The 12610-nt window shown below is 43.9% G+C and overlaps 1 protein-coding gene across 4 annotated transcripts in view; it reads right to left on the bottom strand.

Moving 5' to 3' along the window:
- Window positions 1-11783, bottom strand: part of SETX (senataxin) — an 85750-nt gene extending 73967 nt beyond the window's left edge. Inside the window, exons 1-4 of one of the 4 annotated variants that reach the window (XM_069579996.1) lie at window positions 11727-11783; window positions 11492-11602; window positions 9658-9774; window positions 2331-2514 (exon numbers count right to left, since the gene is read on the bottom strand). In XM_069579996.1, coding sequence (XP_069436097.1) covers window positions 2331-2507 — 177 coding nt within the window. In that variant the 5' untranslated portion in view covers window positions 2508-2514; window positions 9658-9774; window positions 11492-11602; window positions 11727-11783. Of the gene's footprint in view, window positions 1-2330; window positions 2515-6743; window positions 6856-9657; window positions 9775-10596; window positions 10924-11491; window positions 11603-11726 lie in introns of those variants that run through there. The other 3 variants (XM_069579994.1, XM_069579995.1, XM_069579997.1) reach the window with 3 other exon arrangements.
- Between the last annotated feature and the right edge of the window lie 827 nt (window positions 11784-12610).

Here is a 12610-nt window from a genome sequence, read left to right as displayed (position 1 = left end):
TGCATTCCTATACACCAACAATCAGAAAACAGAAAGAGAAATTAAGGAAACAATCCCATTCACCACTGCAACAATAAGAATAAAATACTTAGGAATAAATTTACCTAAAGAAATAAGACTTTTATATAGAAAAGTATAAAACACTGATGGAAAAAATCAAAGATGACACAAATAGATGGAGAAATATACCATGTTCATGGTGTGGAAGAATCAATATAATGAAAATGAGTATACTACCCAAAACAATCTATAGAGTCAATGTAATCCCTATCAAGATACCAACAGTATTTTCTCACAGAACTAGAACAAATAATTTCAAAATTTGTATGGAAATACAAAAAGACCTTGAATAGCCAAAGCAATCTAGAAAAAGAAAAATGGACCTGGAGGAATCAACCTGCCTGACTTCAGACTATGCTACAAAGCTAGTCATCAAGACAGTATGGTACTGACACAAATACAGATCAATGGAACAAAATAGAAAGCCCAGACAGAGATAAACCCACACACCTATGGACACCTTATCTTTGACAAAGGAGGCAAAAATATACAATGGAGAAAAGAGAATCTCTTTAACAAGTGGTGCTGGGAAAACTGGTCAACCATCTGTAAAAGATTGAAACTAGTACATTTTCTAACACCATACACAAAAATAAACTCAAAATGGAATAAAGATATAAATGTAAGACCAAAAACTAAGTAACTCTTAGAGGAAAAGCATAGGTAGAACACTGACATAAATCACAGCAAGATCCTCTATTACTCCACCTCCCAGAGTAATGGAAATAAAAACAAAAATAAACAAATGGGACCTAATTAAACCTAAAAGCTTTGCACAACAAAGGAAACTATTAGCAAGGTGAAAAGGCAGCCTTCAGAATAGGAGAAAATAACAGCAAAGAAAACAAAAAATTAATCTCTAAAATATATAAGCAGCTCAATACCAGAAAACTAAACGACCCAATCAAACGTGGGCCAAAAAACTAAACAGACATTTCCCCAAAGAAGATAGATAGATGGCTAACAAACACATGAAAAGATGCTCAACATCACTCATTATCAGAAAAATTCAAATCAAAACCACAATGAGGTACCATCTCATGCCAGTCAGAATGGCTGCCATCAAAAAGTCTACAAACAATAAATGTTGGAGAGTGTATGGAAAAAAGGGAACCCTCTTACATTGTTGGTGGGAATGCAAATTGGCATAGTCACTATGGAGAACCATGTGGCAATTCCTTAAAAAAATAGAAATAAAACTGCCATACGATCCAGCAATCCTGCTGCTGGGGACACTGAGGAAACCAGAACTGAAAGAGACACATGTATCCCAATGTTCACTGCAACACTGCAGTGACAACCGCTAGGACATGGGACCTAGATGTCCATCGCAGACAAATGGATAAGGAAGTTTTGGTACATATACACAATGGAATATTATTCAGCTATAAAAAAGAACACGTCTGAGTCAGTTCTAATGAGGTAGATATAACTGGAGCCTATCATACAGAGAAGTCAGAAAGAGAAACACCAATACAATACAGTATATCAACGCATATATATGGAATTTAGAAAAGACAGTAACAATGACACTATATGCAAGACAGCAAGAGATACAGATGTAATGAACAAACTTTTGGACTACGTGGAAGAAGGCGAGGGTGGGATGATTTGAGAGAATAGCATCGAAGCATGTATATTACCATGTGTAAAACAGATCACCAGTGTTAACGGGCACTCAAAGCCAGTGCTCTGGGACAACCCAGGAGGATGGCGTGGCAAGGAAGATAGGAAGGGGGTTCAGGATGGGGGGGACACATGTACACCCGTGGCTGACTCATGTCAATGTATGGCAAAAGCCACAATAGTGTAAAGTAATTAGCCTCCAATTAAAAGAAATAATTTAAACTGTTTTTAAAAAATGAAAAGAGGAAAAAAAAATAACTATTGGCCATTCAAACACCTGCCTGTAACACCGTCAAACACAATGACATAAAAACATGGAAGCAAAAAAAAACCCCATACATCATTTCATAAAACTGCTTTACATAAAATGACTATAAAAGGAGAATTATAAAATTCTGCCTTAGGTGTCAATTCAATTTCATTAGACAATAAGCAATTACTCAGCACCCACTCTCTACAGGTAATGAGTTAGGTACTAGCAGTATTTTAACCTTCACAGTTTAAATCATACTGTCAAGCTCCTTGAATGCTTCCAATACAGTTCAAATGTATCCCCTTCCTAGTTATCAAGCTCGGAAAAACTGCCCATCTCATATAAATTACCTCATGTAAGAACGGCAAACCACCCATCTCATATAAATTACCTCATGTAAGAATGGCAATTCGTCCCTTGCTTTGTGGTATTCAGCCACACACTCCAAGCAGTAGCAGAGGTCTTCATCAGCTGTCTGAAATTCACTGGAGCGGGTCTTGGATGCATAGCGTTGCAGGAAGTCAGTGGTGGAAGTACCCCCTGGGGTACACCAACAACATGTACTCATTCTGCACCTGTACTCAGAAAAGAAGACATTGAAAGATTAAAGGAAAACATCACATAACACTTCAGGACTATTCTGGTGGAGAATGGGTACATTTCCTACTAATGATCCTGTCTTCAACTTAAATGTGCCTCCATCACATCCAGAACATTCTGCTGGCCAGCTTACCAATCCCTGGCTAAACTCAATCTGAGACTACTTGTAAAAACTTATCTGTGACATATGAAAAATAATGCAATGAAAGCAGTTAGTAACAATCATAAGGTGACATACAGCTGTGCTATAAAGAAGGCTCCAAACTACTCAGTACCAATGGAAAATATACAGAAACAGAATCATCAATGTTCTCAAAGTACAGACTTTGGAGGGCTTCCCTGGTGGTTCAATGGTGTAGAATCCACCTGCCAATGAAGAAGACAGGTTCGATCCTTGGTCCAAGATTCCACATGCCTTGGAGCAATTAAGCCCGTGTACCACAACTATTGAGCCTGTGCTCTAGAACCTGGGAGCCACAACTACTGTGCCTGAGTGCCTTACAACCCATACTCTGCAACAAGAGAACACATCACAATGAGAAGCTTGAGCACTGCAATGAAGAATAGCCCCTACGCACCACAACTAGAGAAAAGCCCATGCAGCAACTGAGACCCAGCACAGTCAAAAATAAATAGACTTGGAGTATTCTAAATCACGTACTGGAGTTAACTGATAAGCTCAGGAAACCTTTCACATTCTCTGAGGCCATCTTCCAGAAATCCCTGGAAGCCTAAAAAAATCCATAAATATTAGTCCACACCAATAACAAAACTTCATACAGAGAATTTTTTCTATTGGTTAGAAAGAACATATATGAATTTGCACGTGTGTGTATAAATTGCTGCCCATAACTCACTGCTCATCAATTTAGTATAAACCATAATGGCTACAAATACAACAGCTACAAGCCTACTACTACTGAATTTCATACTTTCATACTACTGAGTCTTTCAGAGTTTCCAATTTTGAATTGTATAATACCATCAGAGCTTCCCCCATCCAAACTCAAGTAAAAAGAGTTAAGATAAAATTAATTTCCCAAATCCTAGCAGTCTCAAAGAGAACAAAGTAGCAAGATGGTACCTGGAAACAAGAGGAAATCCCAAGAACCAAATATGTCAAAGGCTTGAAGGAAAACAAAGTCAAGTTTATCAGAACTACAGATGGCATGAAGCAGAGGATTAGCAAACAGGGTGGAAGCCAAATCCAAAGAGATCTCCAATTCTAATGAGGTGTAATAAAAGCAGGCTAAGATGTCACTAAATGCATATAAAAGCAAAGAGAAAGTTCACTGTCAGTAAGCAATATACTATGGCTAAACAGAAAGCACATGTTTTGCACTGAAACAAAAGCCCGGGGCAGGGAAAATATAAGTGAGTCTGGGGCATCTTGTAGCAACAGAAATAAAGTGCTCAAAACACAGATGGATGGGGGCATGTCAAAGGGACATATTAGCCACCAACTTGAAAGAGATCCCTGTGGCCAAAGCTGAAAGAATTTTGATTAACAAAATAGCACACTATTGGATTATAAGCCACAGTACAAATATACATGAACCCATACTGATACAAATGAATAAACAAATGTGGAGAAAGAGACAAATTTTTCTTATAAAAGAACTGCAAATAATATAGATACTCCCTATTCCAGGAGTGGAGCTTAATCTTGAGTCAAGGCTGGACTTGGTGAAACACTTTCAATGGAAAGTGAAAATCACACATACAGCAGAGACGCCTGGCAAACAAAACCTTAACCAAGCCATCAAGGTTAATATCACTGGTGCTAAGCCATGTTGGTAACCCCAGACACAGTATGATGAGGCAGGAACTTCAACTCTGCAATATGCTGCCCCCAAACCACAGCCCCAGTCTATTCCCAAGAAAAACATCAGACAAGGCATTATCCAAATAGCTATGAGCTGTCTTTGACGACAAAAAAGAAAACCACACCCAAGGAAAATCAAACCAAGTGTTTTATACTATGAAAATGTTTTGTTTTATTGGGAACTAGGCCAGGAAATTACCCAACAAACTTGATCTTGAAACCTTGATCTTAACTATCCAATGAATGTAAAGTATCAGCCTAACGGGAAAGTTACAAACCCATTTGTAAACCCAATGAAATTCATTTCCTCACTGGATCAACTTAAACCATTCATTCTCATCGAGAGGGACAACATTCTTAAGAGATGAAAACTAGTGGGACACAAAAAAAGTCCCACTCTTTTTATGTATAAACCACAGATATACATAAAGAGGTATGTAATATATTGGTGCTATTAAAATCTATGGGAAATTCATAGGAAAGAAATGCCTAAAAAGCTTCCTTTCAGAGAGGGAGAAAAGACAACAAAAGGTTAAGAAATATGATTCAAGTCATTGCTTATTTGGGGACAGAAACTTCAATGTGTGAAATTTTTAAATGCCTATCACCCTAAAATTCAGAATGAATAAATGGGAGGTCGATCACATCTTGACAAATCTTATAACTTCTGTATAATCAAAAACATGCATGCCTTGTGAACTGAATTTTTAAATTAAATATTAGCTGCATTTTTTTCATGCTTCTAAAAAGAATTCAGGGAAGCTTTCAACATTAAAGTACATACAGAAAAGAACATTTTAAAAGGAGATTTAGAGAGAGAAACCAAAACTGATTTAGAAAAAATTTCACTAAGTCCTAATTTAGGAGCTTCTTGAAAAGCAGAGCAAAGATAACACGAATTACACAGTCCTCATCTGAAAAACAAACAATATGTGAGTTAGACTAGAGAGTCTTGCCCTTTCTTGACGCTGCTGCTGCTGCTGCTAAGGCACTTCAGTCGTGTCCGACTCTGTGCGATCCCATAGATGGAAGCCAAACAGGCTCCCCCATCCCTGGGACTCTCCAGACAAGAGTACTGGATGGGTTGCCATTTCCTTCTCCAATGCATGAAAGTAAAAAGTGAAAGTGAAGTCGCTCAGCCATGTCCAATTCTTCGCCACCGCATGGACTGCAGCTTACCAGGCTCTGCCGCCCATGGGATTTTCCAGGCAAGAGTACTGGAGTGGGGTGTCATTGCCTTCTTGACACTACTTCTAATTCAATAACATTTTTTTAAGGGTGCTGCAAGCAAGGGAATACTGAGTAAAATAATGGACACTATGTCACCATGTCTCTGCAGAATATAAATTTCAAAGAACTTCTTATACCTTAAAAAACTGTACTATAATACCAGAAAGTCTGCACAAGCTGGATTTTCCTGTTGATGAAATCTAATTTATTAAGTTTCACTTTCTACAGGGTGTGGAAACAGAAAACAAAACTTAGGGGAGATTTCTCAAACATCAATTGCTTCAAGCTTGATTTGCACAGGTAACGGACTGCAGTCAACTGAAACTTTGAAGAAATGAACATCCTGAAATACAAATAAAATGCTGTGTACTTTAACTATTAACAGCTGTTCAGACGTTAAGTCTTATCCAACTCTTTGCAACCCTCCAGACTACAGCATACCAGTCTTCCCTGTCCCTCACTATCTCCCAGAGTTTGCTCAGACTCATGTCCACAAGTCAGTGATGCTATCTAAGCATCTCATCCTCTGCCACCCCCTTCTCCTTTTGCCTTCAATCTTTCCCAGCATCAGTCTTTTCCAATGAGTTGGCTCTTCGCATCAGGTGGCCAAAATACCAGAGCTTCAGCTTCAGCATCAGTCCTTCCAATAAATATTGAGGGTTAGTTAGCAAAAGAAACCTTCTATTAAGAAAATTATGGAGGGACCTTTCCAGAAGTCCAGTGATTAAGACTCCACACTTCCAAGGCAGGGGGCACATGTAAGATCCCACATGTGCTGCCAAAGGAAAAAACAATTAGGGAGTTTGATTTTTATTCAGCTCATTCAAAAGCTAGCCTACTTCCACATTCCAGAAAGCAACACTATAAATTTTCTAAGCAGATGGAAGTTACTGCCATACAACAGGTTAAGAATGGAATTCAGAAACAGAACAGTGCTATAGAGCCCATCAACAACAGAAGCATCCATTTCCATAGCTCCTCTCAAAAGGTCATAAACGGGTGTTGCTATGTCCTTAAAACAAAATCATTGGCCTGATAGTTAAGCCCAAAAAATGTGAACAGGGTATAGTTAAGTATATTGTGATTTTTCTTTAAAGGGAAAACTGTTGGTAGATGGCCATGAACCTTGCAAGTTTATGCACAACTCACTTCTTCTGGAAGGCAGTTTTGTTAATTTCATCAGCGTTTTTACTGCTGGGAACCATTACTGACAAATGCGGGTGTCCAGGGAATCCTCAAGCTGCAGAAATCAGAGCTGCTCCTGTGCATTAGAGAGAGAGCTGATTTGACGATCACAAAGGATGCTTCAACAGAGATGTAACTGTTACTTTCCACTGACTTAGCCAGGGCTGCTATTTCTAAATAACAGCTGGCCAGACACTTCATAAAACAATCACTTCTTCTACCTGTCCTAGCTAAAACTTCTTGGAATTTTTTATTTATTGGCTGCACCACACAGCATGTGGGAACCTAGCTCCCCCACCAGGTATCAAATCAGTGGCCCCTGCATTAGAAGGCAGAGTCCTAACCACTGGACCACCAGAGAAGTCCCACTTCTTGGAAATTTTAATTATGCAAAACTTCTTTGCAATTGTTTTCATTTATTTTTATTTTTCCCCCCTCAGCTGGGTCAAGTGGCTTGTGGGATCTTAGTTCCCCAAAACTGAACTAAGGGACTGAACCCAGGCTGCAGCAGTGAAAGCACTGAGTCCACTAAGAACGTTTCCACACCAGGAAACTAACCCTTGAAAAAATAATTTGGTTCCTTTGCACTCTGGGTTCTGTCTTACATTTCACTGAATGTTTTCACAAAAGTCCCTAATAATCTCTGTAATATCAAATCCAGGTGGTTCTTTACTGGACTCCAGAATGTGAAAATGCCAAAATTTAATCCACAGCCAAGATACAATTCTCCTTTCACTTCCTCTACCCAATCTCCAGAACCATCTGGTTCCTTTAATGTCCAAAGATTTGTCCTCAGGGTTCCATCCTCCTCTTCATTCAGTATCCTCTTTCTAGGTGACTTAATTCAACCCATTAACTACTACTTACACTGAAGCTTCCCAAAGACTAAAAATGTATGTAAACTCAGTGCAATGCTTACCTATGTTTCAGCTACTCAATAATGATAGCCTAGCCTAAAATTCCAGAAAGATATACAACTGTCCCTCAGTACCTGCAAGCAATTGGTTCTAGAAGCTAAACCCCCACCATGGATCTGCAGATACTCAATGCCCCACATAAAACAGTGTAGCACAAAGAACACAGCTGGCTCTCTCTATTCACATACCTGAAGATATGGAAGGCCAACTCTACCCAATATCCAACTGTATAGAAAAGCTCTACTCACTTGACTGGTGCGTCAGAGTAAACAGGACCAGAAGAGAACAAAGTCCTTCCCTTAAATCTGTGATCTGTCCTGTATTCTCTATATCCATGGTATTACCATGCAGTTTTCAAACCAGTAACCTGTTAATTGTATTCTCTCTTCCCTTTGACCCATCTCTACAAGTTTCACAGTGTCTACCACCTTAATTACATCTGCACTTAACCGTCAGTGAGACTGTCACTACCTTAATACATTTTCACTATTTGCCTAGATTCCATAAGAAAACAAATGATCTGCCTCTTGTTTGATCCTAAAGATCAGTCCTGGGTGTTTATTGAAAGGACTGATGTTGAAGCTGAAACTCCCAATACTTTGGCGACCTGATGTGAAAAGCTGACTCATTTGAAAAAACCCTGATGCTGGGAAAGATTGAGGGCAGGAGAAGGGGATGACAGAGGATGAGATGGTTGGATGGCATCACCGACTCAACAGACATGGGTTTGGGTGGACTCCAGGGAGGCCTGGCGTGCTACAGTTCATGGGGTCACAAAGAGTCGGACACGACTGAGCAACTGAACTGAACTGAGCCGAGCTTCTTTGATCCACCATCAATTCTTTCCCAAAACGCTGCCAAAGGCCAAACCAAAAACTGGACTTTGAAAGCACAAATGACTCCTCTACATCTGGGCAATAACTTTTGAGCTCACCACACAGTCCCTGCAAGAGCTGGCTTCAGGATCATCTCTTGCCATTTCCCCGTCATTTGCTCTTCCTAAAATGCCTCCTTGTATTTGGCATTACCTTCATTTATGGGAGCTCTTCTGCCTTTAACACCTACCCTTCAGACCTCTACCTGGATCTTAAACCTGAACACACATGACTCACCAAAGGAACTTGGCAGACCTCTACCTGGATCTCAAACCTGAATACGCATGACTCACCAAAGGAACTTGGGAGAAAAAAGCAGATGGTGCGATACCACTGATAAAATTCAGGTTCAATCTAAAACAATTCCAGCAGTAAGTCCAATAAAAAGACAGATTTGAGATCTACTTATGTGCAATTCCCCTGGAGAAGGAAATGGCAACCCACTGCAGTATTCTTGCCTGGAGAAAACCATGGACGGAGAAGCCTAGTAGGTTACAGTCCACGGGGTGGCAAAGAGTCGGACACGAGTGAGCGACTTCACTTCACTTATGTGCAATTCATCTCTGAGCATCATCATGCCTGGGAGCTAGTAGTCTATCTCAGCCCCTCCCTGTCCAGTTTCTTTGACTTTCTTCTCAGGACTCTATACAGTTTCTATCACTACATTCACCTTGTCAGGCTGAGGTACTTACTATCAGATGTTTCCCACATACATGCTCCATCCTCAAAAATTTTGAGTTTTTCAGTGGGCAAGGATCTGTTTTGTATATACTTTACTTCAGTGCTGGGCACATATTAAGTGACTGAAAAAAAATGCCTTAAATGTTAATTTAACAATTACCTGGAGTAGTTCCTGGTGGTCCACTGGTTAAGAAATCACCTGCCAATGCAGGAGCCATAGGTTCCATCCCTGGTCCAGGAAAATCGCACATGCCCTGGGACAACTACTGAACTCTGCCCTAGAAACCATGCTCCACAAGAGAAGCCACCTCAGTGAGAAGCCCACACACCACAACTAGAGAATGCCCACAGCAACTAAGACCCAGCGCAGTCAAAAATACATAAATCTTAAAAAAAAAAAATTACCTGAGGTGATGGCCTACAGAGAAGTGATCCTCTCAGTTGAGATGCCTGGATTTATTTGGGAATGGGTGAGGATCTGCATTCATATACACCCAGACTCTGGCTCCGCAAAGAACATTTCTGAAAAGGCAAAACAAAACTGAGGAAGTGGTTTATATACTCTCATTTGAGTTTCACGTCAATACTTACAGAGCGGAATGTAACCATTTGATGAAAAAGCTCGGGCTCAGAGATTATAAACAACTTGCCTGTGGGTCTACTGCCATTCTGACTCCACAGGGGAGATTAGTTTCACAGGAGACCTCGTCCCCACATAGGGGACAGCGAGCCACTTTTGTCAAAAAAAACCCCAATTAGCAAATGTGAGTTCAGCCCTAGGACCGTCAGCAACTAATTCATCTCTGTCGCTTTAAATGGCAAACCGATCCTTCGAACCTCGAACCTCGTGACGGTTCCTTCAGGCTCTTGGTACTGTCGCTCCTAGGAGGTGGGGAAGGAGGCAAAGCCCCTTGTGGCTGTCAGCGATACATCGCCTTCAGGTGGGGCAGGAGGGCTCAGGTGGCCACTCGGGAGTGGCACTCTCTCCAAAGCCACGGACCCCATCAGGAGAAAGGAGGGGGCGTCGAGAGGGCAGAGACTTTCCACAGTGAGAGACCCCCCCCCCCATCAGTCCCACCGAAACTACGCAGTGCCGCTCACACGGGACCGCAGTGTAAACGACGTGAAAGGAGAGGACGGGGGTCCCAATGCCCGAGGCCCCGGGGCGCGAGACACACAGGAGGGCGGTCCAGCGGCCGCGGCGGGGATGCGGCCGCGGCGGGGATGCTCCCGCTTCGCGCGCCTCAACTCTCCCGAAGGACGCGGCCAAGCTCGCGCCGCCCCTCCCCCACCCGCCGCTGCCTCACGCGCCGCGACGGTTACTCCACGCGGCCCGGCACTCACCAGCCGCGAGCGCACTCGGGCCCGCCGGGCTTGCAGCCTCGAGCCCCCCGTTCTCCTCACCGCCTGCTCGGCCTCGCGCCGGGGGTTAACCCGCCTCCATGCCTCGGCTCCACAGTCGGCCGAGGGCGGAAGCGCGGCCGCGCAACCCCAAGTTCCCCCGTCAGCCAACTAGCGGACGCCGCGAGCTCAGGCCCCGCCCCCTGCGCGGCGTCGGCCGTCCGCAGGCCCGCCCCAGCCGCCGCTCTCTTGTTTTGATGCCCCCACCGAGGGGCGGGGCGTGGGGAAGTGCGCCGGGGCTCAGCCAGGAGCCCGGGAGCCCGGCGTGGCACCACTTCCGGGCTAGGGCCTGGCCAATCAGGAGTGTCTTGCGGAGCGGGAGGAGCGGGAGGAGCGGGAGGAGCGGGAGGAGCGGGAGGAGCGGGAGGGGCGGGAGGGGCGGGAGGGGCGGGAGGGGCGGGAGGGGCGGGGAGGAGGGGGCAGGAGGCGGAAGGAGGCGGGCAGGGGCAGGAGGGCAGGAAGGCAGGAGGGGGGAGGGAGGAGGAAAGGGGGGAGGGAGGGGGAGGAGGAGGGAGGGAGGGGGAGGAGGGGGGAGGAGGGAGGGGGAGGAGGGGGAGGAGGGAGGGGCAGGAGGGGGGAGGGAGGGGCAGGAGGGGGGAGGGAGGGGCAGGAGGGGGGAGGGAGGGGCAGGAGGGGGGAGGGAGGGGCAGGAGGGGGGAGGGAGGGGCAGGAGGGGCAGGAGGGGCAGGAGGGGCAGGGAGGCATGGGCGGGAGGGGCAGAGGCCCCCAAGGCCCCAGAGGCAAGCTCGCGGCCTAACGTTGACCCGGGCCTGGCCCAGGATTTGTGCCGGCAGCAGCCGCGCCTGACGGGCCCACCTTGGGGCCCCTGTACGCCTACCCTCCTGCCTTTTCCGTTAGGTTCTGTTTCTTCTCTCTTCGACGCCTCACGAGTTTCAGCAGAGCCTGTTATGAGTTGCGAAGCAATTTTTTTTCTTTTTAGATTTAAGACCTAAAACAGAATAGTGCGTAAACAACACGTAATTCGTGGGAAACAGATATATACTTAGTAAAAAAAAAAAGACTGCAAAGAGAAGAAATACAGAGGAAAACAGTACAACCCCTGGAAAGCCTACCCTTTTCTTTCTTGACGCTACTACTGACGACGACAACGACGAGGCGCCACCACTAGCTGAGAAGGTGACAGGAAAAAAAGTAATAATTATTAGTTATGATCAAGGCTCTAAAGGAAAGCAGAGGCCGAGGCGGGCCCAGTTCGGAGAAGCAAAGCAGAGAGGCCGAGGCGGGCACAGCTGGAGAAGAGGGCCAGCGACGACCTTACCCCGGAGAACTCGACCCGCAGAATGAGAAGGGGCAGTGGGTGAAGCGGGGGAAGGGTGCTGGTGAACATTCCAGAAGGGGGCGTGGCTTATCGGAAAGCCCTGTGCCCGTTATGGAAATTTTAACCGTCCAGGCCCAAGGCGGTGACCGTTAATTCTCATTTCTCGGTTTTCCTCTGTCTCTTGGACGGTGTTGGCCAAAGTAAAATCCAGGGGTTAAATAGGAAAGTCACAAATTATATATTGTGCTATAAGTTGTGTGTGTATATCCTTTAAAAAATAGTACTTCTGAAAAATAGGGATCCAGCTGGCTATTGAAAAAAAATTATTTTTGAAAGAGAAACAAGATAGTAAAAATCACTTATTTCTATGTGCCTGAGATAATCATTTTCATTTATATCCTTGCACGATGCATGAGATACGTTATTAAACTAGCCATGAAAGGATGGTTGTATAAAATGCTAAAACTCACCATGGTGTAAGAAACGGAATATTACAATGAACACTGAGCAGAAAGGCTTCTCCATTACACGTTATAGCTTGGGCTAGGGACACATGAAACTTTTAACTTCTTGGAGAATCAGAAAACAAGTGAAATTTTAGGTTGAGGAAAATCTATTAATAGTTACCATCTGTCGTTATACCAACACAGTCCTAAAATACGATTTTGGGTATTTTTA

Source organism: Ovis canadensis, chromosome 3, assembly GCF_042477335.2.
Source record: "Ovis canadensis isolate MfBH-ARS-UI-01 breed Bighorn chromosome 3, ARS-UI_OviCan_v2, whole genome shotgun sequence".
NCBI classification, from domain to species: Eukaryota; Metazoa; Chordata; class Mammalia; order Artiodactyla; family Bovidae; genus Ovis; species Ovis canadensis.
This window is presented reverse-complemented; position numbering and strand designations above follow the sequence as displayed.